Source organism: Giraffa tippelskirchi, chromosome 3, assembly GCF_054371585.1.
Source record: "Giraffa tippelskirchi isolate mGirTip1 chromosome 3, T2T-mGirTip1v1.2.pri, whole genome shotgun sequence".
Lineage (NCBI taxonomy): Eukaryota > Metazoa > Chordata > Mammalia > Artiodactyla > Giraffidae > Giraffa > Giraffa tippelskirchi.
In genome coordinates this window covers 108628764-108655403 of record NC_137277.1, presented here as the reverse complement: position 1 = coordinate 108655403, position 26640 = coordinate 108628764, and the positions used below count along the sequence as shown (strand labels likewise).

The window sequence follows — 26640 nt, the reverse complement described above, 5'->3', positions numbered from 1 at the left end:
TTAATGTTGTCACCGTGATAGTAGAGAGGCACTGGTACTAGTTGCCCTAGAATAACTAATGCTAATTTTTACAGAATGAGTAAAACCAAAATTATCCAATAAAATGAAAACAGCAGTTGACTGAGAAAATACAGTTAACCCAGAAAAGTAATGTCAAAATGTTTAAACTGTGTATTGGGTTCTTATTACCTCAGCTGTAAAGAGGGTAATTAGCCACCAGGCAGGACATTTCTAGCAGGAGCAAGAAGCACCAAGAGAAGAAAATCTGAGGCATTGTTTTAATCTCCTGACATCTCCTGCAGAAAGATAGGAAGCAGTGTTATTTTGATAACGCTGTATAGGAAATTCACCATATTCTGTGGGTTGATGGAAAGAGATTATCTTCCTCCCCACTCCATGATTAGATTAAGTTCTTGATTTAATCAGTGAAGTGTATAAAATCTTATCAGAAGCAGAAAGACCAAACAGTTGAAGCACATGCAACGTATCACAGCACTGTTTCCCTTGGTCCCCAGAGCTACTAGTTATGCTACAAAGCTCTAAGCATGTGGTAGAATTTTGTTAGATCCAGAAAGCTCTGTTCTTATTCTGCTACCATTCCAGAGAACTTCAGTTAACAGTGGGAGTGTCCACTTCAGGCTGATGTTTGGAAAATATTGGTTCTTTTGGTTTGGTCTCATGTTTCAGGCTCTGGTTGTGCTCTTTAGAGACCATGTTACTCAGTCTCTCAGATGCACTGAAGCTGACTCCACTGAGACTTGGAATAAACCAAACAATGGCCATTTATAATTGTATTGCACTAAAAGTAACTGTCACATGGACTAGAATACTTGAGTTGATATTGTCAGGGTAGTCTGTTCCTGTAGTCACACCATCTTGGCAGCCAAATTGTAATAAGAAGCCAACTAATTAGCTCTAGTAGTCACCATCATAGGACAGAAAGTCCAAATGATCATTGTCCAAATGATCATTACATTTATTCCATCAAGTAATACCAATATGAGAAATCAGATCATACAAAAAATTTGTTTTGTAAGTCATACTTTCTTCAAATGAATTCATACAACCACCAAATTGATTAGTATGCTGATCTTAAAATTTCAGTGATATTTCCCTCCCATTTCCAAGTTTTAGGAGATATTTCAGTTTGTTTTGAAAATGAATTTTCATCTCTAAAGTAATAAAAGTAAAAAGATTGGGATACCACCACTTCAATAAACATTCACAGCCCTAAAACTCCATAATCTTTTTCTAAGCTTCACTACAAATGGATCTTTGTAACCCCTAATCCATCTTTTTAGCCTCTCTGATCTTCACAAAGAGCAGGGAAACAGATGTGACCAAGCAAATTTTTACAAGCTTTACTTTTGAGGTAGTATCAACATATGTTGGCTGCATTGATAAAGGAGAGAGAGATCCCCGAGATACCACTGTCCCAGAAATGACATTGTCATCAGCAAGATGAGTGTTGAGAATAAGGATTCTCTAGTATTAATCAGCTTTGTTAGAGAAATTGTTTTGTATGTGACTGGTACAAAAAATTCAAGATTGTATAGTGTTGAAAATTCTGGAAACATGCTAAGTTTGTCCTTTTCAACTTCAGAGGAGTCATGTGTGTATTCAGTTTGCAGTATATTAGAAAGTATTCATCATTTATTTTGGAGGGAGGTAAAAAGAAACCACCTGTAAATTCTATTTTCTGTTGAAAAACAGAAACACTTAATGTTGCTAGTAGACGAAGACCAGTAGATCCTCCAGTGTGTGGAATCACAGAGTATCAGAATTTTGAAGGACTCTGGATGTCTCTAGTTCAAGACTTACCTAGGTCATAAATCTGTTGTAGACCTCTCATTAATTGAGGCTTCTTAAATATTTTAAGTGGTAGAACTCACTACTACCTCTTAGGGCAAATTTCTAATTTTGGTAAATCTTACTAATAAATTCTTTGTTAGATTGAATTGAATTATGTTTTTTGCCATCATGATACCTGATCATAACTGTTAGACTGATCACATTTTTTTTCCTGTAGACAAAGTTTAATCTTTAAATGTTTTCCCCAAGGATTGTAGTTGATGACAGTTTTTATTTTTTATTTAGCTTGTAACACTTCAAGAAGCAAAACTGCTGCTAAATGAAGATGATTACCTTATTAAAGCTGTATATGACTACTGGGTGAGAAAACGTAAAAACTGCAGGGGACCATCCCTCATTCCTCAGATAAAACAAGAGAAAAGAGATGGCTCTACCAACAATGACCCTTATGTTGCCTTTCGGAGGAGAACAGAAAAAATGCAAACTCGAAAGGTAATATGCAAATTAGGTTTAACTGAATGTACCTAGATAGTATTTAAGACCAATTTTTTTTTTTCTGCCAATAGCTTGAGTAATTTTGAGTAATTTGGACATAAAGTGAAGCTAATGACATTGTTGAACTTTATATTAGAAAGCCTGCTCTTCAGTAGCCGCTATCCCCCAGTTGTTTGCAATGTTTGTTTAATGTTTATTTAATACCTATGAGCTTTATAAATCTACTGATTATATCATTTTAGGCTCGCAATTGAAGTGATATGAGGAAATTCGTGTTATGAGAAAACAGGAGTTTTGAGTTCTTCAGTAAGCTGTACATTCTATACATTTCCTCTATATGGAAGCTTAAGAGTTCCTTTGAAACCATGTTCTAAATCATGAATGTAAAAAAGGACTTTACTCCCTCTAACTACTGTGGGGGCATGGGAAGTTGGTAAAGGTTCATTGTCAAGCCTGTTCTGCTAACAGTCACAAGTTAGACAGTAAGACAACGAAATCTTTTTTCTCCTTTTCTGAACTGTCAGTTGTGTCAGATTTCAAATTGACAAACTTGTCCTCACCTGGCTTTCAGAAGCAAGATGAGCCAGAATTCTAAGAGAAACTGGGTCTCATGCTGTGAAATGATATGGTGAAGAAGAAAACATTATTTTAGAGGGGGTAGTCACTGTCTTCTACTTCTCATAATTAATAATAAACACCAGACACAGTAACACATTCTTAACATTGTAGAATATTAGGAACATATAAATATAAAAAAACGGAAGGAATTGTAATTGGAGGTACAGCATTTTCTCTGGATTCCTGTTTCTCCTAACATGGAGTGCTTGTTCTTGTCAGCTGTTAATATAACAACTGTGAAGCATAACAGCTGCCAGGGATAGTACATTTTAGGGGAAACTCTTTTGGTTAACAACTAGTTTTTATAACTATTTCTTGGATTTCCCAAATGTAGATGACATTCCCTAACCGAGACTGAGTTTTCAATTTGGTGTTTTGGTTCTTGGCTACAGAGATATTAGATATTTCATGAAGATTAATGCCTTGTTTAGAAAAGACTATAATGAGATAAGTTTGTAAATACAGTAAAGTTCTATAAATTTGGATATGAGGAAGGAAAGGTTTATCTGAATTATTGAAAAATCTGAATTTCCAATTTTTAAGAGAAATATAATTAGTTCAGATGTATTGCAAAACTGAGCAATGTATTTTGAGGGAAAAGTACTGTTGGGTTTCTTTTAATGGATAAGCATGAAGTACTTAAAATAGCAGTATTATTGACATAGAAAATAATATTCCTAATATTTAAATGTGTTTTACTCTTAAATAAGTTAAATCACTGTTTTCTAACCAGCATGTTTTGAGAATTGCTAGAAACAAGTTCCTGTGGTTAGGCATTTCTCCATTGTATAATAACTAGGCCAGAATTTTCCTGATGCTGTGATTCCTACCCTTCCTCTTATCTGTTATTTTCATATTCATCTCTAGCATGGTACATTTTCTTTTTTCAATGGTCTTTTTATTTCTCTGTCTTTAGTTGTGGGACCAAAGATTATTCCCCTTCACATATACTATTGTTTCTTGGAAATGTCTGAGTTTTAAAATGAGAAAATTGGGAAAGCAATCGAGAATGAGCACCCTGGGTGTTCAAGAGGTGATCAAATATTGGGATATGCAAAAAATGAATACTAGGTAACAGAGGTTCTCTGCTTCCTTTCCTATTACCACAAACTTAAAAACATTCCAGAGTGAGTAACTATATAAATAGCTGATGCAAAGGCTAGAGTAAAGGACTTCTGAAATATTTGCTTAGAAGTCTAGAACTTAATTTTAATCATTAAACTAATGTTTAGTTTGTGAGCGCTTAAGTGCTTTAGAACATTCTTAAGTGAGATGATGTTAAGGTGCCAGCGTGTCTGAATGCACTGACTGGGAAGGCTTGAATCAGCACATACATTTATGTGTTTAACCCACAGGTAAAACTATTAACATTTGTGCCTTCCTTCTCTCCTCCTGTGTGGCCCAGGTGAAGCAAGATAGTCAGGAGAGCAAACTGCCAGGGTGGTGGTTCTCAGTCTGGCTGCACGTAACAATCACTTGTGAATTAGCCTTGGTTTACAAAGATCTCTAGTTAACTGTAAATTATAGCAGTTTGAGAACCGCTTCCCTAGAGATTTGGCAGTTGATCAAAACTGTAATATGTAACTGGAATAGGAAGACATGAATTTGCTCTAAACAGAGTTGGTTGTGGAGAAGGGTAAAGGGAATGAGTAAATTAGAATATAGGGAGTAGACCATCTTAAAAGCACAGAAAAGATGTTGCTCTGAACTTACAGATTTTAATATTACTGCAGCTAGGAATAGATATAAATCTGTGCTTGTTTATGTACATAAATGTATTATAGGCTTATTTCCTAGTTCTGTTCACCTAGAGCATATGGAAGCAACTAGTGTTAGTCGTTCAGTCATGCCCGACTCTTTGCAACCCCATGGACTGTAGCCCACGAGGGTCCTCTGTCCATGGGATTTTCCAGGCAAGGATACTGGGGTGGTTTGCCATTTCCTTCTCCATCAATCTAGTACTTTACATAAAGCTAAAATCGACTGCCTGAGTTGGTCAGGTTATAAACCACAGTTACTCCTCCCCACCTGCTGCCCCACCACCATCTAGCCTTCTTTTGAAGACAATATAAGAAATGGTCTTCAGGCCAAGAGACAGAAATGTAGATGTTCTAAAACAGTGAGGAAACCTCAAGATCTGGTTTTGACAGAGATGAATAGTGAACGAGGCCCAAATTACCCAAAACTCCAAAAATTCATGAAGATGTTATCTGAAAAGGAAGAAGCTACATGGCTGGTATTTTGTTGTTGTTTAGTTGCTAAGTTGTGTCTGATTCTTTGTGACCCATGGACTGGAGCCCACCAGACTCCTCCATTTTTGGGATTTCCCATATAGAAGCAACTAGCTGCTAAGTCGCTTCAGTCGTGTCCAACTCTGTGCAACCCCATAGATGGCAGCCCACCAGGCTCCCCGTCCCTGGGATTCTCTAAGTAAGAACACTGGAGGGGGTTGCCATTTCCTTCTCCAATGCATGAAAGTGGAAAGTGAAAGTGAAGTCACTCAGTCGTGTCCGACTCTTGGCGACCCCGTGGACTGCAGCCTACCAGGCTCCTCCGTCCATGGGATTTTCCAGGCAAGAGTACTGGAGTGGGGTGCCATTGCCTACTCCGGAGAAGCAACTAGAGTAGCATGTAAAAATACTGTTTTCCATTAAAGGAAACCAGGGCTCCTTAAAAAAAAAATGGTTGATTTCAGGTCTGGTACTAGGAAAGCATAAAGGTAAACTTGGAACATTCTGCTTTGCCAGAATATAAAAATATGATGAAAAAATGTTGGAGCAGTGTCAAAAGGCCTCAGGAGCCAGCTTAAATTAGGGTGACTCTGCTGATCACATCTGGGGAAGTTTGTGTGTCACAATAAGGAGAGTAATGGATTATAACTCATAAAGTAACCCATGCGTCCATACTGATATAAATGAATGGATGGATGATAGATAAAAGAGAACGTTTTTCCTTACCATAGATTTCCAACTTACAAATGTCAATGGAATGATGGTGTTCAAAAATCATCATTTGCCAACTACCATTGTTTCTGGCAAAAGTTAGAATTAACGGATGATAAACTGATGGGAGAAATTTGATTATATTAAGTCCCACAGTGTACTTTTTAATTAATAAAAGAAAAATAGTAATTTGACTAGAGAAACCTGGCAAGCACCATCTTAATTGAGTGATCAAAGTTAACATCAGCAGTAATCCGACAAATAGGTATCATTGAGCTCCTGGTGTGATGAGCAAGGGACACAGTTTCACTTCTGTAATGGTCATACCGAAAGTTCACAACCTCAATTTAATTGTGGAAAAACATCAAAGAAACCCAAATTAACAAACATTCTACAAAAATAAATAGCTTCTACTCTTCAAAACTATCAAGATCATCATCACTATAGAAAGACAGAGGAAGTATTCCAAGTTATAGGAGATTAAAGAGAAATGGACCGTAAAGAAGGCTGAGTGCCAAAGAATTGATGCTTTTCAACTGTGGTGTTGGAGAAGACTCTTGAGAGACCCTTGGGCAGCAAGGAGGTCAAACCAGTCAATCCTAAACGAAATCAACCCTGATTGGACTGATGATGAAACAAGCTCCAGTACTTTGTCCATCTAATGCGAAGAGCCAACTCATTAGAAAAGACCCTAATGCTGGGAGAGATTGAAGGCAGGATGAGAAGGAGGTTACAGAAATGAGGTGGTTAGATGGCATCACTGACTCAGTGGACATGAGTTTGAGCAAACTCTATGAGATAGTGAAGGACAAGGGAGCCTGGTGTGCTACAGTCCATTAGGTTGCAAAAAGTCGGACATGATTGAGCAACTGAACAACAGCAAGAGACATGACGGCTAAATTCAATTTTAATCCTGAATCAGGTCCTAGACTGGGAAAGAATTTATTATTAATAATAAATATTAATAATAAAATTATTATTGTCCCACTAATGTTCTTTATAGCAGCATTATATAAATACAGGAAATCTGTATATACTAACTGTTGTATTTCTTGCTGTGAAGGACATTAGTGGGTCAATTGGTGAAATATGAGGAGAGTCTATAAATTAGATAATAGTTTTTATATCAGTGTTAATTTCCTAATTTTAATAATGTTACTGAGATTGTATAAGAGACTATCATTATTCTTAGAAAATATACATTAAAGTGTTTAGGGGATGAAGGCATTATATCTTCAACTTTTCTTGAAAAATATTTAAAAATACTGTTGCTAATAAGTTATATATGTATGTATGTATGTGTTTATATACATACATGTATGTGTGTCATAGTCCATTTGTGCTGTTGTAACAAAAATACATAGACTGGGTGGCTTAAACAATGAATATTTATTTCTCAGTTCTGGAAGTTGGGAAGTCCAAGATCCAGGTATTATCAGACTTAGTGTCTGTTGAGGCCACGCTTCTTGTCTCATAGATGGTCCTCTTGCTGTGTCCTCATGTGGCAGAAGGGGCAAGAGAACTCTCTGGGGTCTCTTTTATAAGGGCACTGATCCATTCATGAGGATTCCCAAAGCCCTCACCTCCAAATAAAAATCCCATTGGATAGTTAGGGTTTCAATATAGGAATTTTCAGGAGATGCAAATGTTCAGTCCGTAACAAGGTGTATATACATCATGCTGCTAAGTCACTTCAGTCGTGTCCGACTCGGTGCAACCCCATAGACGGTAGCCCACCAGGCTCCGCCGTCCCTGGGATTCTCCAGGCAAGAACACTGGAGTGGGTTGCCATTTCCTTCTCCAATGCATGAAAGTGAAAAGTGAAAGTGAAGTCGCTCAGTCATGTCCGACCCTTAGCGACCCCATGGACTGCAGCCTACCAGGCTCCTCTGTCCATGGGAGTTTCCTGGCAAGAGTACTGGAGTGGGTTGCCATTTCCTTCTCCGGTATATACATCATAGAGAGATATATATAAAGAAAAGGTAACATATTAACCTTTGGGGAATCTGGATGAAGGTAATATGGGAATTTTTTATACTATTTTTGTAGTTTTTTTGTAAATCTGAAGTTATTTCACAATAAAAGGTAAAAATAGAAGAAAGGGCAGGAGTGGGGTAAAGAAAAGTTAGGAAAGCTACTTGCTGCTGCTGCTGAGTCGCTTCAGTTGTGTCCTACTCTGTGCGACCCCATAGACGGCAGCCCACCAGGCTCCCCTGTCTCTGGGATTCTCCAGGCAAGAACACTGGAGTGGGTTGCCATTTCCTTCTCCAATGCATGAAAGGGAAAATGAAAGTGAAGTCGCTCAGTTGTGTCTGACTCGTAGCGACCCCATGGACTGCAGCCCACCAGGCTCCTCCGTCCATGGGATTTTCCAGGCAAGAGGACTCGAGTGGGCTGTTATTGCATTCTCTGAGGGAAGCTACTTATTTGGGCCTAAAGAGAGCAGGAAATGAATGAGTAAGAAGGGGGAGAAGTACATAGTCCAAGAGAAACATTTAGTGAAGAGGAGGACAACTTGAAAAGGTTTTGGTGCACTTTTTGTTCAGCTGGTGTTATTTATCTTTTGAACTTTTATTTCTTTCATTCTTATTAGACTTTAAGCCTTTTGAGGAGGATTTTGAGGATAGGGGAAATGTGTAACCCTTTTTATAGATATCAGTACTGAAGTATTCAAGTACTTTGTATTTTAATATTTTGAGGATAGGGGAAATGTGTAACCCTTTTTATAGATATCAGTACTGAAGTATTCAAGTACTTTGTATTTTAATATTTGCTGTTGGTTATGTTCATTTTTTTTAATCATAAGGTGCAACTGCTGCCTGATTACAAAATATTTTGCTTAAAACTGTGCTTTAGAGTTTTGTCTTTTGTCACATATGTTACTGAAGGGAGAAAGTGATATATTTCCTTTGGATAAGATTAAAGGGTGATTTATTATTAATAACATAATATTTTTTAATATTCAGTATGCACTACCTTACCTTAATGAGATTTAGTTTAAGTAATGTTTTATAGGTAATGATTAATTTTCAAATACAAGAAGCTACACAAAAGAAAAAAGTAAAACTTTGTATCTTCCTCAAGTTTTATTTTCTCTTTTATAATCCTCTGATACGAAACCTGGCTTTCTTTGGGTTCAGATTTCTAATGTCACATTGCTTCATTAAGTCAAGTATGGAAAGCTTGCTTAAATGCAGTCTGTCTGAACATACAGAATGAGGAGTGGTAGTGGTCTATTTTTAAACAGACAGTTCCACACCTAATACAAAGTAAGAACTCTGTGGCTATTTGATTGAATAAAATATTTTTATTAACAGTAACTTTTATATGCAGATGTTGCTGCTAATTATAACTGAGCCTTCTCTAGTTATTAGAACTTTTACCTGTGAGTTAGTTCAAGTTACTTTGGACACTTCAAAGTAAGAATTTATAATGAAATTCAGACCTTTTACTAGTAGATCTCTTTTCTACTCTGCAAGGAGGTTTTACTACATTCAGCATGGTAATTCCATTCCTTGAGATCCTTTATATTCTGTAATCTGTTTTATATCTGAGTTTTTAAAGTGAAGCTTTGCTTGTCATTGTGAATTTTTACATTGTAGTGTATTGAACTGGCTAGCCCGCAATTAGAAGGCTGAATGGATGAATAGCAACTCATTTTGGCTATTTTTAGATAACCTTGATTTGACAGGACTGTTTCTCTCTGTCATTGAAAAAGACCTTTTAACAATAAGAAAAAATTACATTTTTTGATATAGTAGTTTTTGTTTCAGGCAGACTTTAAAAATTTTGTTTATGTTGGAATTATCCCATCTGTGTCATTCCATCTTTTTAACAGCTGGCAACATTTTTTTCTGCATATTTATTGAGATATTTGCTTATTTATATATTTTTTTAGTTAAATAGGTTCTCTTAATGTAATTGCTGTTTAGATGTGTGTGTGTGTTTTTTTTTAACATTTTGCTTTTATAGAATGAATTTGGGTCTGATAAGATTTTGATGAATGAAGCTGGAAATGTAGACAGTTGGATTTATTCTTTTAAACTTACTATTTTGAATAGAATCGAAAGAATGATGAAGCCTCTTATGAAAAGATGTTGAAACTGAGACGAGAATTTAGTAGAGCCATAACAATTTTGGAAATGATTAAGAGAAGAGAGAAAACAAAACGAGAATTATTGCACTTAACCTTAGAAGTTGTGGAGAAAAGGTAACATTGCTACTCTTACACACCAGTAACACTTCAATCAAATGAAAGGCAAAATGTAACCAAATTTCAGCTTTATAACTATTGAAATTGACTATCTAACAATATCTATATTTTTTGAAAATTGTGATTGCTAGTTTTTGCTTTTTGTTTTTAAACCATTAAGTTGCCAGTTTGGGTTGCAAATTTGGGAGATATTTTTGTGTATAGTATAGGTCCTCTGTTACACTTAACTTTCTTGTTTTTGCAGAATCATTTAATTGCATTTAGAAAAGAACTAGGAGATCCTATTGTCCCATTCTCTGTATTAAAGTTTCTATTAAAATTTGAGAGAAATAAATGTTTAATTGATTTTATTTTTTGATTAGTTAGGAAACACTTGTTTCGGTGCATTTTGAAAATGTATTCACTGATGTAATAATCCTTTTCCTACATAATTAAATAGACTCTGCTAAACCTAACAAAATTTTGTTTGTTTCCCTGAGGTAAGCGTTGTAAAACATCATTTCCCAGTGTTTGAAAATATGAAATATATGAAGATTCCATCTTCTGTGTATCTTAGAGATTAGGAGAGGGAGTTGTTTTGTTTTTACTAAATCCCAAATATGAGCTTCTTTATTCCCATACTTTTTCTCTCTTAAGAATAATCTGATTAATTGTTGGCTCTGTTTGATTAGTTGTGTTCCAAGTAAATGATGTATCATTGGTTTTTTATTTCTTTTTTATTTTTGAACTGTAACATTTTCTTATATATTATTTCCTTTTCAAGATATCATTTAGGAGACTATGGTGGTGAAATCCTTAATGAAGTGAAGATCAATAGATCAGAAAAAGAATTATATGCCACTCCAGCGACTCTTCATAATGGAAATCATCACAAAGTTCAAGAATGTAAAACTAAGGTGAGTATCTTCTGGGGAGAAGCATGTATGATAATACTGACTGGACAATTGGGCCAATAGTTTGGTTAAGAAGGAAGATTACTAACATGTTTGAGTTCCTACTTTTTGCACTTTGCTAGGATTTTTTACATGCATGTTGACTCGTTAATCCTTACAACATCCCTTTGAGGTAGATTTTTACCTCTGGGTGACTTTTAGATCATATAGTTATTAAGTGGCAGATTTAAGATTTTGAGTCTAGGTCTAACACCAAAAACCATGTGTTTTCAACTTTGCTATCTTGCATCCCTACAGAATAATGGTAATTACAGCTTAGTTATTATCACTGCCTTAGCAAATCCTGCATTGTGATGGCAAGCATCACAATTAAACCTTTCTTCATTGAGACTGTTCAAAGTTACTGTCCTTAACCATTGCCAAAACCAACATTTATCAGTTGCTGTTTATTTTGACTTGAAAAAGTCCTGTAACTTCTAGAACTCAATTTTTTCCTAATAAAGAGACTAGTGATTAGTTTCTTAGACTGAAGAGTTACATTTGTTCATTATTCACTTGGTGTATAAAAACATTCAGTTGAGAAATGCAAAAACTAATAAAACCTGTGAAGAGCTGAGATTTTTAAAAAGAAACAGGTTATTGGCTGAGCTTTTCAACAGTAGAGCTCTGCTGTGTAGCAAGATTTTAAAAGTGGCTTAGGGTGTTTGTGGAAAATTCATCTTTTAAAAATGTGCACAATCCTTATTTTTCATGGGTTCTTTCTTAAAGGTCAAGGAAGAATGTGGAGTAGGGAGACTCCTCCATTATTCAACTGTGTCAATTCAAACACCAAAGTTCTTTCTTATTAATCACAGGCATCTAGCCCACCTACCCTTTAAATCACACTTACTTTGCCATAAACCAGACAATAAATGTCATTTTGTACATTATTTTTAAAAATCCAGTTCTAAATCAATGCTTTTCCTAGACATATTATTGATAGGCATAGAATATGAAAATCTCAACCCCAAATTACTGCAGAATCAGCCTTTGTATTATATATTGATTCTTAATCTTAGATCACCTCCAAGATTAAACACCCACTGTTTTAAATACTAATTTTAGAAATATGATTGCATTTCACATAGTTAACTCTATTTCCTTTGTCACACATCCTACTTTAAAATATAAGTAGTTTCTGAGAAGTTGGGGATTTCTTTTTGATGTCATAGCCATGCCCATTGTATGAAAGCATTTATATCTCAATAACTCAGTGTTTCAGCAACATTTTCATCATGTGTAACATTTTTGACCCTAAAATAGTTTTAATGAAAATCTGAGCTACTTGAAAAAGTGTAAAACTTCCTAAATATTTTTACACTTTGTTAGCGCTTGTAATTTGATGCTTAGAACAGTCATTTTCAAACTTTTTAAAGTAGATTCTTATTAATTAAAAAGAATGCCAGTATATTAAAACAGAAACAGCTGCTCTGTTGAGGATAGCTGGGTTCTAGACTCTACCCACCAGTTAGTCTCTGCCAGACAGCCTCTTGCATGCCACCAAAGAACTGTGGGGTACTTGAAGATAGTTTGATTATTGTTCAGCTAAGGTGGTAATTAATTCTAAAAAGTGAAGGTTTTTTCCCCTAATTAATAAGCTTTCTGTCTCAGAAAAGTTACTCCACATGTAGGTGTTTTTAAAAATTGGAAATAAGCATAGAAATGAATTAATGAATTTATAATCTAATTCAAGTCATTTTGAAAATAAAAATAGTTAATTTTCATCATTAATCAGTAGACTTAAATAAAATTAAAATAGAATTTAAATACGTTTTAAATACTGGATTGCGTAATAATAGAGGAATTTTTTAAAAAATCACTAACATCTTAGTTTAAAGTATTGATAACAATATAAAAAAATAAATTTAAATGTCATAATTATTTTTCACTGTAATTTGTGAAAGCAAAGCACTTTCTACCTTATCATCACATAATAGTTTCTGCATATTAAAACCATAAAATCACCTCCTGGGTAGAAATGTATGTTTTTTCAAAGAGCAGTATAGTTTTTTATGATTTCTAAAATGATTTTCATTTCTTCCTTTTGGGGGAAAAATCATCATGTAAACAGCACCCGCATCATTTGTCTTTGAAAGAAGAGGCTTCTGATGTGGTTCGTCAAAAGAAGAAGTACCCAAAGAAGCCTAAAGCAGAGGCTGTGCTAACATCTCAGCAGCCCACTCCTGAGACCTTGCCTGTGATCAATAAGAGTGACCTTAAGCAATATGACTTTCACAGCTCAGAGGAAGATGAATTTCCACAGGTGCTTGTTTTAAAACTATTTTACAGACATTTTCTTCTAGTCTTTTATATTGCTGTATTTTAAAACATAATATCTTAGAGTTTTGATTCTTGCTTTCTTCACCTAATGTTATAACATAAACATTTTCCACATTATTTATGTAGTTACTGAAATGGTATTTGCTTTCTGTTATTTTCTATCAGTTGAATATATTTTATTTCTATTGTGTAGCATTTAGGTGGTTTTAAGCTCTCCCTTTGATAAAAATGAGCATCTCTACCTTGTCCCTCCATATTTGAAACAGATGATTAGAAACGGAATTCCTGAGCTGAAGATATTTTAAGACATTTAACACATAATTGTAAACATTCACCAATAATAATTCCCATATTCCATCAGCATTGTATTTTACAACTTTTAATGAAAATTTTGCTAATTTATTTGACAATAACTGTTTGACTCCAAAGAAGATTTAGAATTGGTTCAAATTTTAACTTGTGAAAATAATTCTTTGGTTATATTGTAGCAGTTTTATAGCAACAGTTTAAAATTTTCAATTTTTGTTTCCTATGTGCTGTCTTTTAAAACAAGACTTTTATTTTATATACTAAAGGATTGATTTTAAAAAATACATTGTTTAGCACCTGGTGTAGCATTGGCCTCCTTTTTTTCTTTTTCATATGGTGTAGGAAACTTAAAGAGAGTACTACAACGTGTGTTATCGTATTTCAACATTTTGACTGACTTACTTAAAAAAATTTTTTTTAAATCAACATGACAGATAAATTTTGAAGTAAGACAGTTTATAAAACTCCTTGTTGTAGTAACTATTTAAAATCTAGAGTTTATATAAAATTTGTCTTCTTTGGCTAGATTATATTAGTTTTACTTTTTTGTAGATGATTTAGTTTTTCTAGCCCAGATAATATTTCAGCATTCATACACATTGTAACAATGCACAAATTGTGTTTAGTTTAGCATGCTCTTTAAAAGCACTTAAATGAACTTATTTCTTAAAAGTTGTCAGATGGTCTTGCCCAAGGTTATGTGGCAGTCTGGACGGGAGGGCAGTTAAAAAAGTATTAAAAAAATAAATAAAATTGCCAGAGGATTATGTTGTTAGACTCAGGCAGGGCTTTGAATAGTCATGGGACATGAATTAGATGACATTTTGAAGGAATGAGGGCACGAATAGTAGGTCTTTGCCAGAGAGAAAATGTAGGGGAGGGTCCAAGGCAGAGAAAACAGCATATTAGAAGGAACTGCTGGCAGTAAGTTTAAATGAGGAATGAAATGGTTAGATAAATACATGTATAAAAGCCAATAAAATTCTGCTATACATTCCCAGCAGCAGTAAGTTTAAGTGAGGAATGAAATGGTTAGATAAATACATGTATAAAAGCCAATAAAGTTCTGCTATACATTCCCAGCCTTTTAAGAATGATGCTAAGGGATACTGTGTCTAGTAGAAACTTTTCCTATATTGCTAGAATCAGTCTATTCAGTCTGATAGTTAGACGCACCCAGCATACTAGACCTATATTCCTCATCTATTAAGGAATCTTCATCTCTGTTCTAAATTCTTATATTTATTCATATAGTCCCCATTCCCACATGAAATTGCATTTTGAAACTTTGAGATTCCTCTGAGTCCTTGTATGGGGTCCTTGACAACATTAATTTTTATAATGGTATCCCTGGTTGCTAAACAGTAAGTAGGCATGTACCTATAGTTGAACATTATTCAGTGAGGCAGCTATTTAGGATGTGGCTCTTACAAAATCAGGATTTTATTGCTTAAAAGATAATTAAAATAATCATATGCTTCTTCTGTGTCCAATTAACAAGAATAAAGGAATAGGGAGCCTTAAAGAACATTTTAACCAGACTTCAACTGATTGGCAACAGAGCAGAATACAAACCCAGTCTCTTCTCAGTCATGCTTCTGGTTCTCCTAACATCAGCACTGTCTTCCTGTATCTCAGACTAAATCCTGGAAACCCCCTTTGGGTAATCCGGAGGAAGGGATGCAAAAAATTTCTGAGACTTTGTTTGTGACACTTCTGTGTACATTCTAGAAGAGGTAGTTGCTTTGTAAAGGAACCAAAGTGTAAAATTCACATTTGGGATTTCCTTTCAAATTTCAAGTTTGAGTTTGGTTCCCTAGGAAGAAGAATTCAGCCCAGCTTACTGTTTCTGTGTCTCCCCCATAGGGTTGGTGGAGGTATATTGGAACCTCAAACAAATGCCTTTCTCCCCTGGATGATCCTGCTCAGTGGTAATTACCACAGTTTTGAAATAATGTGGAGAAAGCATTTTTCCTCTCAAAATAGGAAGAGAGGGATTTGTGAGGTTCAAAAGTTTGCAAGTAAATGTGGTTGAGCCAGCGTTGTCAGAAAAAGAGATGTACTCCAAAGTGAAATTGCGAGACAACTGAAACTTAAGTACCAAAACTTTTTTTTTTTATTTTAACCATTATGGGTAGAAATTTATCTAAACCATATTATTTCCTGCCATATCAGAGTATATTTGTATTTCACTTAATCTGTTTTCGATAACATAAATTTTGCTATGATGTACCAGTGCTGCCTTAGAGGTCCACTCAGATTATGTAGGGGGATTTGTCCTAGTCTCACTTGGTCCTATGCTTTTTAATATGAGACAACTTTTTGAAAGTCTTTATTCTTTTGCTGTCAGATGGTGAGATTAGTACTTCTAAACCAGTCTGCTTACCTTTTAGCAACTCCTCTTTCCTCTTTTGACTTTCAGCTTCTGATCTGTTAAATTTTAAAAATGATTTTAAAAACAAATGGGGAAATAAGGGACTCCCCTTTCAGTGCAATGTATGAACTTTTCGGCTTTGGGGGATGGGAGGTTATTCATAAGTTTTTTTATCTTCCTGGTTTTAGGCTTTATTATAGAGAAATTAAGTTATGGTATAAAAGCATACCTACCTATAGATGAAGCATAATTATTATTATAAAGTATTTAGGGCCACATGCAATATTTATAAAATGTATAAATGGGGTATGTAAAAACCATACTAATTATTTTCAAGCTTAAAGCATTTACTTGTTCAGAAACAGTTAAGCAATACCATGTGAACTTACCTCTAAGAACTTACCCATTAAAAATGATTGTTAACAATACAAAACTTCTGCTAATCTTTAAATATTGTGGGGACTTCACTACCTACTGTATGTAATGTGGAGTGATTTCACTGTTTGTGATCAGGTTCTGATTTTAGACCATTACAAACATTGTTGACTTTTGGTAACTCCTAAATGGAATGCTTCATGCCTCTTTCCTAGGTACCGTCCCCAGCATCAGAACCCGAAGAAGAAAATGATCCTGATGGTCCCTGTGCTTTCAGGAGGCGTGCAGGATGCCAGTATTATGCTGTAAGAACTATATTTTTTGTGGTGTTTTGTGAACTGGAATTAACAGATAACTCATGTCAAGATGACTTCAGTTCAGTTCAGTTGCTCGGTCATGTCCAATTCCTTGCGACACCCATGGACTGCAGCACGCAGTCCATCACCAATTCCCGGAGATTACTCAAACTCCTGTCCATCGAGTCACTGACGCCATCGAACCATCACATTCTCTGTCGTCTCCTTCTCCTCCTACCTTCAATCTTTCCCAGCATCAGGGTCTTTTCAGATGAGTCAGTTCTTCACATCAGGTGGCCAAGTATTGGAGTTTCAGCTTCAGCATCAGCCCTTCCAGTGAATATTCAGGACTGATTTCCTTTAGCATGGACTGGTTGGATCTCCTTGCAGTCCTAGGGACTCTCAAGAGTCTTCTCCACACCACAGTTCAAAAGCATCAGTTCTTCGGCACTCAGCTTTCTTTATAGTCCAACACTCATATCTATACCTGACTACTGGAAAACCTATAGCTTTGACTAGATGGACCTTTATTGGCAAAGTAATGTCTCTACTTTTTAATATGCTATCTCAGTTCAGTTCAGTCGCTCAGTCGTGTCTGACTCTTTGCGACCACATGAATCGCAGCACACCAGGCCTCCCTGTCCATCACCAACTCCTGGAATTTACCCAAACCCATGTCCATTGAGTCAGTGATGCCATCCAGCCATCTCATCCTCTGTTGTTCCCTTCTCCTCCTGCCCTTAATCCTTCCCAGCATGAGGGTCTTTTCCAGTGAGTCAACTCTTCGCATGAGGTTGCCAAAGTATTGGAGTTTCAGCTTCAACATCAGTCCTTCCAATGAACACCCAGGACTGATCTTCTTTAGGATGGACTGATTGGATCTCCTTGCAGTCCAAGGGACTCTCAAGAGTCTTCTCCAACACCACAGTTCAAAAGCATCAATTCTTTGGTGCTTAGATTTCTTCACCGTCCAACTCTCACATCCATACATGACTCCTGGAAAAACCATAGCCTTGACTAGATGGACCTTTGTTGACAAAGTAATGTCTCGGCTTTTTAATATGCTGTCTAGGTTGGTCATAACTTTCCTTCCAAGGAGTAAGTGTCTTTTAATTTCATGGCTGCAGTCACCATCTGCAGTGATTTTGGAGCCCAAAAAAATAAAGTCTGACACTGTTTCCACTGTCTCCCCATCTATTTGCCATGAAGTGATGGGACCAGATGCCATGATCTTAGTTTTCTGAATGTTGAGCTTTAAGCCAACTTTTTCACTCTCTCTTTCACTTTCATTAAGAAGCTCTTTAGTTCTTCTTCACTTTCTGCCAAAGGGTGGTGTCATCTGTATATCTGAGGTTATTGATATTTCTCCCGGCAATCTTGATTCCAGCTTCTGTTTCTTCCAGCCTAGCATTTCTCATGATGTACTCTGCATATAAGTGAAATAAGCAGGGTGACAGTATACAGCCTGGACATATTCCTTTCCCAGTATGGAACCAGTCTGTTGTTCCGTGTCATGTTCTAACTGTTTTTTCTTGACCTTCATACAGATTTCTCAGGAGAAAGGTCAGGTGGTCTGGTATTACCATCGCTTTTAAAAATTTTCCACAGCTTGTTGTGTTGCACACAGTCAAAGACTTTGGCTTAGACAATAAAGCAAAAGTAGATGTTTTTCTGGATCGCTCTTGCTTTTTTTGATGACCGAATGGAGGTTGGAAATTTTTTCTCTGGTTCCTCTGCCTTTTCTAAATCCAGCTTGAACATCTGGATGTTCACAGATCATGTACTGTTGAAGCCTGGCTTGGAGAATTTTAAGCATTACTTTGCTAGCATATGAAATAAGTGTAATTATCCTGTAGTTTGAACATTCTTTGGCATTGCCTTTTTTTAGGATTGGAATGAAAACTGACCTTTTCCATTCCTGTGGTCACTGCTTTTTCCAAATTTGCTGGCATATTGAGTGCAGCATTTTCACAGCATCATCTTTTAGGATTTGAAATAGTTCAACTGGCATTCCATCACCTCCACTAGCTTTGTTTATAGTGATGCTTCCTAAGGCCCACTTGACTTCGCATTCCAGGATATCTGGCTCTAGGTGAGGGATCACACCATTGTGGTTATCTGGATCATGACGATCTTTTTTGTACAGTTCTTCTGTGTATTCTAACCACCTCTTCTTAACATCTTATGCTTCTGTCAGGTCCATACCATTTCTGTCCTTTATTGAGCCCATCTTTGCATGAAATGTTCTCTTGGTATCTCTAACTTTCTTGAAGAGATCTCTAGTCTTTCCCATTCTATTGTTTTCCTCTGTTTCTTTGCATTGATCACTGAGGAAATCTTTCTTATCTTTCCTTGCTATTCTTTGGAACTCTGCATTCAGATGGGTATATCTTTCCTTTTCTCCTTTGCCTTTAGCTTTCTTTTTTTCTCAGCTATTTGTAAGGCCTCCTCAGACAACCATTTTGCCTTTCTGCATCTCTTTTTCTTAGGGATGGTCTCGATCACTGCCTCCTGTACAGTGTCACGAACCTCCGTCCGTAGTTCTTCAGGCACTCTGTCTATCAGATCTAATCCTTGAATCTATTTGTCACTTCCACTATATAATTTTAAGGGATTTGATTTAGGTCATACACGAATGGTCTAGTGATTTTCCCTACTTTCTTCAATTTAAGTCTGGATTTTGCAATAAGGAGTTCATGATCTGAGCCACAGTCAGCTCCTGGTCATTACTTTGCCACCAAAGGTCCATCTAGTCAAAGCTATGGTTTTTCCAGTAGTCATGTATGGATGTGAGAGTTGGACTATAAAGAAAGCTGAGCGCCTAAGAATTGATGCTTTTGAACTTTGGTGTTGGGGAAGACTCTTGAGAGTCCCTTGGACTGCAAGAAGATCCAACCAGTTCGTGCTAAAGGAAATCAGTCCTGAATATTCACTGGAAGGGCTGATGCTGAAGCTGAAACTCCAATACTTGGCCACCTGATGTGAAGAACTGACTCATCTGAAAAGACCCTGATGCTGGGAAAGATTGAAGGTAGGAGGAGAAGGGGACGACAGAGAATGAGATGATTCGATGGCATCAGTGACTCGACGGACAGGAGTTTGAGCAGGCCTGGGAGTTGATGATGGACAGGGAAGCCTGGCGTGCTGCAGTCCATGGGGTCTCAGAGTCGGACACGACTGAGTGACTGAACGGAACTGAGGAAATGGGAAGGCTAAGAAATGCACTGTATGTCATTAAAAATAAAGAAAGGAAATATGAATTTCATCTGCTTGCTTTCTTTTTTTATTCTCTTTTTTATTTTTTTAAATTATGAAAGTATGATAACACATTTACGGAAGATGTGGAAAATACAGAACAAAGTTGCATATAGCTCCACCATATATTACAATTATTTTTTAATTAGATTTCTATATTGAACTCTCAATAATTAATAGAATGAATATACAGAAAAGTAGAAGCATATAGTAGAGCTGAAAAGCACCATGCACCAATTCAACATAATTGAGATTTATACAGTTTTCACACAACAGTAGGATATAAATTCTATTCAGGTTTCCATCAACTACAAACTGGGTGACACTAGAACATATTCAGGTACCTAAAATAAGGTCATGCATGCTTTCTTCAAGTGCAAGTTTTGAAAATCCTTTTAAAGTCCCTGTAATATATCTCAGTAGGAAGTTTATAAATTACTAAATTCATTATCTCTAGAGTCACTGAGAGTTGGACACTACTGAGTGACTGAACAGCAACTCTTCTACATAAATGTTAAAGGCCACATTGTTCTTTAAAGATATATTTCTTTTAAAATATAATATACCTTAAATGTATTGATAGTCCTAAAAATTTAGTTTTAAGTTATTTTGATGAGTGAACATCTGAATCAGTTGTATAGAATTTTACCTGGTTAACATTTAAATCCAAATTTTAAAGTTTTATATCTAAATTTTAATTGTTCTGCTAATACTGTAGTTACTTTATTTTTATCATGATTTAACTTCATTTCAGAATTATTCTATGAGTTTTAATTTTTTTTCCTTTTTTGTGCAGCCTCGTTTGGACCAAACTAACCGTTCATTTGGAAATTCAGAATTGGCAGATTTGGATAAGTTAAGATACAGGCATTGTCTTACAACACTCACAGTCCCACGACGATGTATAGGATTTGCAAGAAGGCGAATTGGCAGAGGTGGAAGGTAAACAGTTCGTTTTGACGTGATATTTGTTTCCAAGATGGAAGGGACGGTATCAAGAAAATGTTATTAAGTTCTTCTAGGTAATATTTGGCTTTATATTGCTTTTCAGGGTCATAATGGACCGGATAGCCACAGAACATGACTCAGTCCTGAAACAGATAGACCCTGAAATGCTGAATGGCTTTTCAAGCGCTTCCCAAACTATAGACTTTTCTTCTAATTTCTCTCGGACCAATGCTTCCAATAAACATTGTGAAAATAGACTGTCCCTTTCTGAAATATTAAGCAATATCAGATCATGTCGACTACAGTGTTTCCAGCCAAGACTACTAAATTTACAGGACAGTGATAGTGAAGAATGTACCTCAAGAAAACCAGGGCAGACTGTGAACAATAAAAGAGTTTCTGCAGCATCTGTAGCTTTATTGAACACCAGCAAGAATGGCATATCAGGTAAGTTGCTACTTGTTAAAAGTATATCCTCTTCTCGTCTTAGTTTTTTGTTATCCACTGAACAGACTTTCAGGATGAATTTTGAAGGTTTATTTTCATGATCCTACTGAGGAAAGGAATTTTAGCTTAACCTACATTTTTTCCCCCCAATGTAAGAAATTAAACTCTATTATTGTGGTTTGCATTTTAACAAAAAGTTCCTAACCAATACCTATAAAACCACTCTGAATGTGTGTGCCTGGTATGGTGAGTGTGTAGGGAGAATGTGTAGATATTTCTCTCTGGGCAGAGTGATTATTAGCTGCTATCAGATCATCATAGTACAACTGTTTTTGTTAAAGAAAGCTTAGCACACTAACCTGACAGGCTCCTCTATCCATGGAATTCTCCAGGCAAGAATACTGGAGTGGGTTACCATTCTCTTCTCCAGAGGATCTTCCCGACCCAGGGATCAAACCCAGGTCTCACTCATTATAAGCAGATTCTTTACCATCTGAGCCACCAGGGAAGCCTCTTTTCCTTTCACTTATTGTATTAACTTTGCTTAAGTTTAAGCATTGCCCCTCAGAAATGCCATTAAAGCTTTCTATCTGAAAAATATAGTTTTGGTCTGATAATAAACCTCTCTAATTGAGATGAAGAAGTATTTTTCATTTTAAGAGATACTGTACTAAAATTAATATACCTCATCATTGTAAATAATGTGTAACATCTAGAGACTCTAAGATGTAGTTTTGGTTTGTTTTCTTCTGTGGATAGTCTTCTCTTTATCACATATATATATGTGTTTAATTTGTAAATGTCTTTATAATGTCTAAATTGCAAAAAAAGCATGGTACCCAAAGGCAAAGCTAGATGTGGCTTGACTTAAACTGTTGATATCCTTTCTTTCTGTAAAATGTATTTATTTCTAAATTATTTCCTGGATGGTGTATTTTAGTATATAAAATTGATGTGTTACGCTTCTTCAAAGTGATTTTAAATCATTTTAGGTTGAAATTTTGTCTCAATAGTGTTCAGTCCTTTTTAATTAATGAACTGTTTATTTTCAAACTTTACTTAGACATTTGTCTATTTAAAGGTTGTTACAGAAAATTGGATTTGTTTGAATGATTGGAAGTTGGCATATCGTTTCTCCAAATTAGTTGGTTAATGTTCTCCCAAACGAATTTAGGTAAGGAAAATGGCATCCCATTATATAAAGTTCATGAATCTGTGAAGTTTAATGACCTTTTGAAGCTGAAATGGATTAATACCTAATATGATGTCAGACAGCAGGATTCTTAAAAGTGTAAAAAAGTAAGAGCCAGACATCCTGGAATGTGAAGTCAAGTGGGCCTTAGGAAGCATCACTACAAGCAGAGCTAGGGGAGGTGATGGAATTCCAGTTGAACTATTTCAGATCCTAAAAGATGATGCTGTGAAAGTGCTGCACTCAATATGCCAGCAAATTTAGAAGACTCAGCAGTGACCACAGGACTGGAAAAGGTCAGTTTTCATTCCAGTCCCAAAGAAAGACAATGCCAAAGAATACTCAAATTACAGCACAGCTGCAGTCATCTCACACGCTAATAAAGTAATGCTCAAAATTCTCCAAGCCAGGCTTCAGCAATATGTGAACCATGAACTTCCAGATGTGCAAGCTGGTTTTAGAAAAGGCAGAGGAACCAGAGATCAAATTGCCAACATCTGTTGGATCATTGAAAAGGCAAGAGAGTTCCAGAAAAATAGCTATTTCTGCTTTATTGACTATGCCAAAGCCTTTGACTGTGTGGATCACAATAAACTGTGGAAAATTTTGAAAGAGATGGAAATACCAGACCACCTGACCTGCCTCGAGAAACATGTATGTAGGTCAGGAAGCAACAGTTAGAACTGGTCATGGAACAACAGACTGGTTCCACATTGGGAAAGGAGTACATCAAGGCTGTATATTGTCACCCTGTTTATTTCACTTATATGCAGAGTACATCATAAGAAACGCTGGGCTGGAAGAAGCACAAGCTGGAATCAAGGTTGCCGGGAGAAATATCAATAACCTCAGATATGCGGATGACACCACCCTTATGGCAGAAAGTGAAGAAGAACTAAAGAGCCTCTTGATGAAAGTGAAAGAGAAGAGTGAAAAAGTCAGCTTAAAACTCAACATTCAGAAAACTAAGATCATGGCATCCGGTCCCATCACTTCATGGCAAATAGATGGGGAAAGAGTGGAAACTGTGGCTGACTTTATTGTTCTGGGCTCCAAAATCACTGGAGATGGTGACTGCAGCCATGAAATTGAAAAACGCTTACTCCTTGGAAGGAAAGTTATGACCAACCTAGATAGCATATTAAAAAGCCGAGACATTACTTTGCCAACAAAGGTCCGTCTAGTCAAGGCTGTGGTTTTTCCAGGAGTCATGTATGGATGTGAGAGTTGGACTATAAAGAAAGCTGAGCACCAAGAATTGATGCTTTTGAACTGTGGTGTTGGAGAAGACTCTTGAGAGTCCCTTGGACTGCGAGAAGATCCAACCAGTCCATCCTCAAGGAGATCAGTCCTGGGTGTTCATTGGAAGGACTGATGTTGAAGCTGAGACTCCAATACTTTGGCCACCTGATGCAAAGAATTGACTCATCTGAAAAGACCCTGATGCTGGGAAAGATTGAAACTGGGAGGAGAAGGGGATGACAGAGGATGAGATGATTGGATGGCATCACCGACTCAATGGACATGAGTTTGTGTAAACTCCAGATGTTGGTGATGGACAGGGAAGCCTGGTGTGCTGCAGTCCACGGGGTCACAAAGAGTCAGACACGACTGAGCGACTGAACTGAACTGTTGAATATTTGGTCACATCCTTTTTTCAGCCAAGTCTAAGACATTATTCAAATTATTTAACTGAAATTCTTGTACCAAAAATTACTCAGAATAATTTTGCCAAAAAGAGTTTAAAAACATATCAGCCATAAGCATGTATAAGTAGATTTGACCATAGATTGAATTTTTTCTCTACCAATGAATACCATAACAAAGGAGTGATTTTAAATGTTCCTTCTCAACTTGAATATGGCCAAATATTTGCAGCTGTCTACTGTACTTTCCTGAAACACTTCAAATCTATTTGACTTGACTCTTCCAGAAAATATATATGTTTCTCGTTTTTGTATCATCAGTACTCTGCATGTATGTATTCAGAATGTAACAAGTCCATACAGTCATTTTATTACACTACCATGTATCAGCATAAGACAAGCAGTTGAAATATTATTTTAGGCTTGCATACACTTCTCAGGGAATTTAAATCACATATATGTGATGCTAGCATCATAGATAATGAGATTTTTTTTTTTTTTTTACCTGTCCCCTGTCATCAGAAAAAAATAGTGGTTTTGGTCTATGCCATTTTTCCTGTCTTATGTTTGTTTGTTATGTAATGTTATTGTGTCTCAACTTAGTACCATTCCATTATTTGGTATTAAAGGATTTTGTTCATGTTTTCTCTCTGCTAACTATAACCCTGTATATTCATTGAAGTCACAAGGTGGTTTGTTTTTAACAAATTTCTTTTGTTTCAAAATATTAGGCATGGTATATACATTTATAATGAGATGTGTTTTTAACAGCAGTTTTGTAAAGAACTGAAAAGCTGTAGCAGTTATTTGTGTGTTTGGGCTACCCCACGGCGCCTGCAGGATCTTAGTTCCTCAAAAAGGAATCAAACCTGGGCCCACAGCAGTGAAAGTGTAGAATCCTAGCCATTGGACCACCAGGGAATTTGCCCATGGCAGTTTTAAGTACGCCCCTTACCAGTTATATTCATTACCTAGTTTGTCAGTTCTGGATAGATCATTTAAAGTGGATTCAGTTACAATTCAGTAAATTTTGATAGAAATTCCTTTTCTACCTAAAGAGAATTTAAGGAATTTCTTAAAAGTTACATTTTTATATTTGATGTGCTTAGTCACTCAGTCCTGTGTGACTCTTTGTGACCCCATGAACAGAAGCCCACCAGGCTCCTCTGTCCATGGGATTCTCCAGGTAAGAATACTGGAGTGGGTTGCCATTTCCTTCTCCATTATATTTGATGGACATATGCGAAAGAATTGAATCCTCATACATTTGGTTTCTTTTAATCTATGTGTCTGTAACACTTGTGCTTTTTGCTTAATGGTTAGTGGACTTGGTCAGGAGAACATGCATGTCTTTGAGAGTAACAGGACTGATACAGAACCATATTTTTACTTAGCAGAGAGTATCGAGTACTGAATTTTCTGTTTCACAGCTGGGAAATTCATAGCAAATAAGGGGTTTGATCAGAAATAGAAACCTGATATACCTGACACTTGTAGTATTTATTTGTATCACAATTCCTTAGTTCTTAAACAACAACCTTGAACTTGAGAGCCATTGACAGAAAATTTTCTTACTTTTATGTTGTTAATAACCCAGTTAATGTTTTTCAAGTCATAATCGCTGTGTTCTGAATGTATTCTAATTATTATTTTTGGTACCATACTAAATGGACTTAAAGGGAAACAAATAGAATTGTGTGTCCTAGGTACTAGTAAGAACTAAAACTGAAGACTTCATTTAGTTAATTATTATTAAATAAAAGTATGTTGTCTTAATTGAAAACCTATTCTCAAAGAATAGAAGTAGGACAGAAAAAGGAAAGATAGATGTGCTGAACATAGGAAGTGGATAACCAAGGAAAATTATTTTTAATACCTAATTATTTAGGATCTACCATATGCAAAGCACTATGTTAAGTGTTTGAAAGTTACAGAATTTTAGAAGACAATAATCCCTTACCTTCAAGGAGCTTATAACAAGCAAATATTATATTCTTTAAATAAATAGATGATAAAGTTTTCAGTCATTTGAAACTGCAGTATTTATTCTTTTGAGATACTATTATTAAATCCCAACCTTAAGAAAATATACTTCACATCTAAAAGTAGCATTGCTTGTTCAGACTCAAAGGGCAATTTATATTTAATCTTGGGTTAGACTAATGTATGGTTGCAGTGTCTTTTCCCATTCTTTCTGAAAATGGTATAAAATATTTGCAAGCATAAAAGTTTTTTAAAAAGGAAAACTATGTTTTCACAACTAGCTGAGGTACTCACAAGGACTTATTTTTTAAGTTAGTGTCACTTCCAAAGGTGAGAAATGAATTTATACTTCAGGAGTTTAAAAGATTTTAGTTTGACTGCTAAAGGAAATATTGAAATTTCAATTATAAGTATTTAGCTTGGGTGTCAGAAGTTTCAATGGATCTTTAGTCTGTTTTATCTTCACATTTCATTTGTTCCTCGTTCCCCACCCCTTTCACCCTCTCACTTCCTGTCTCATCTC

General features: G+C 35.9%; 1 protein-coding gene across 8 annotated transcripts in view; it reads left to right on the top strand.

Moving 5' to 3' along the window:
- EPC2 (enhancer of polycomb 2) overlaps nt 1–26640 on the top strand; it is a 250165-nt gene that overhangs the window by 208692 nt on the left and 14833 nt on the right. For 7 of the 8 annotated variants that reach the window (XM_081580544.1, XM_081580542.1, XM_081580541.1 and 4 more), the window contains 7 exons: nt 2098–2304; nt 9929–10077; nt 10844–10976; nt 13084–13275; nt 16566–16655; nt 20698–20843; nt 20953–21296. In XM_081580544.1, coding sequence (XP_081436670.1) covers nt 2098–2304; nt 9929–10077; nt 10844–10976; nt 13084–13275; nt 16566–16655; nt 20698–20843; nt 20953–21296 — 1261 coding nt within the window. The remainder of the gene's footprint in view (nt 1–2097; nt 2305–9928; nt 10078–10843; nt 10977–13083; nt 13276–16565; nt 16656–20697; nt 20844–20952; nt 21297–26640) is intronic. The other variant, XM_081580538.1, reaches the window with a different exon arrangement.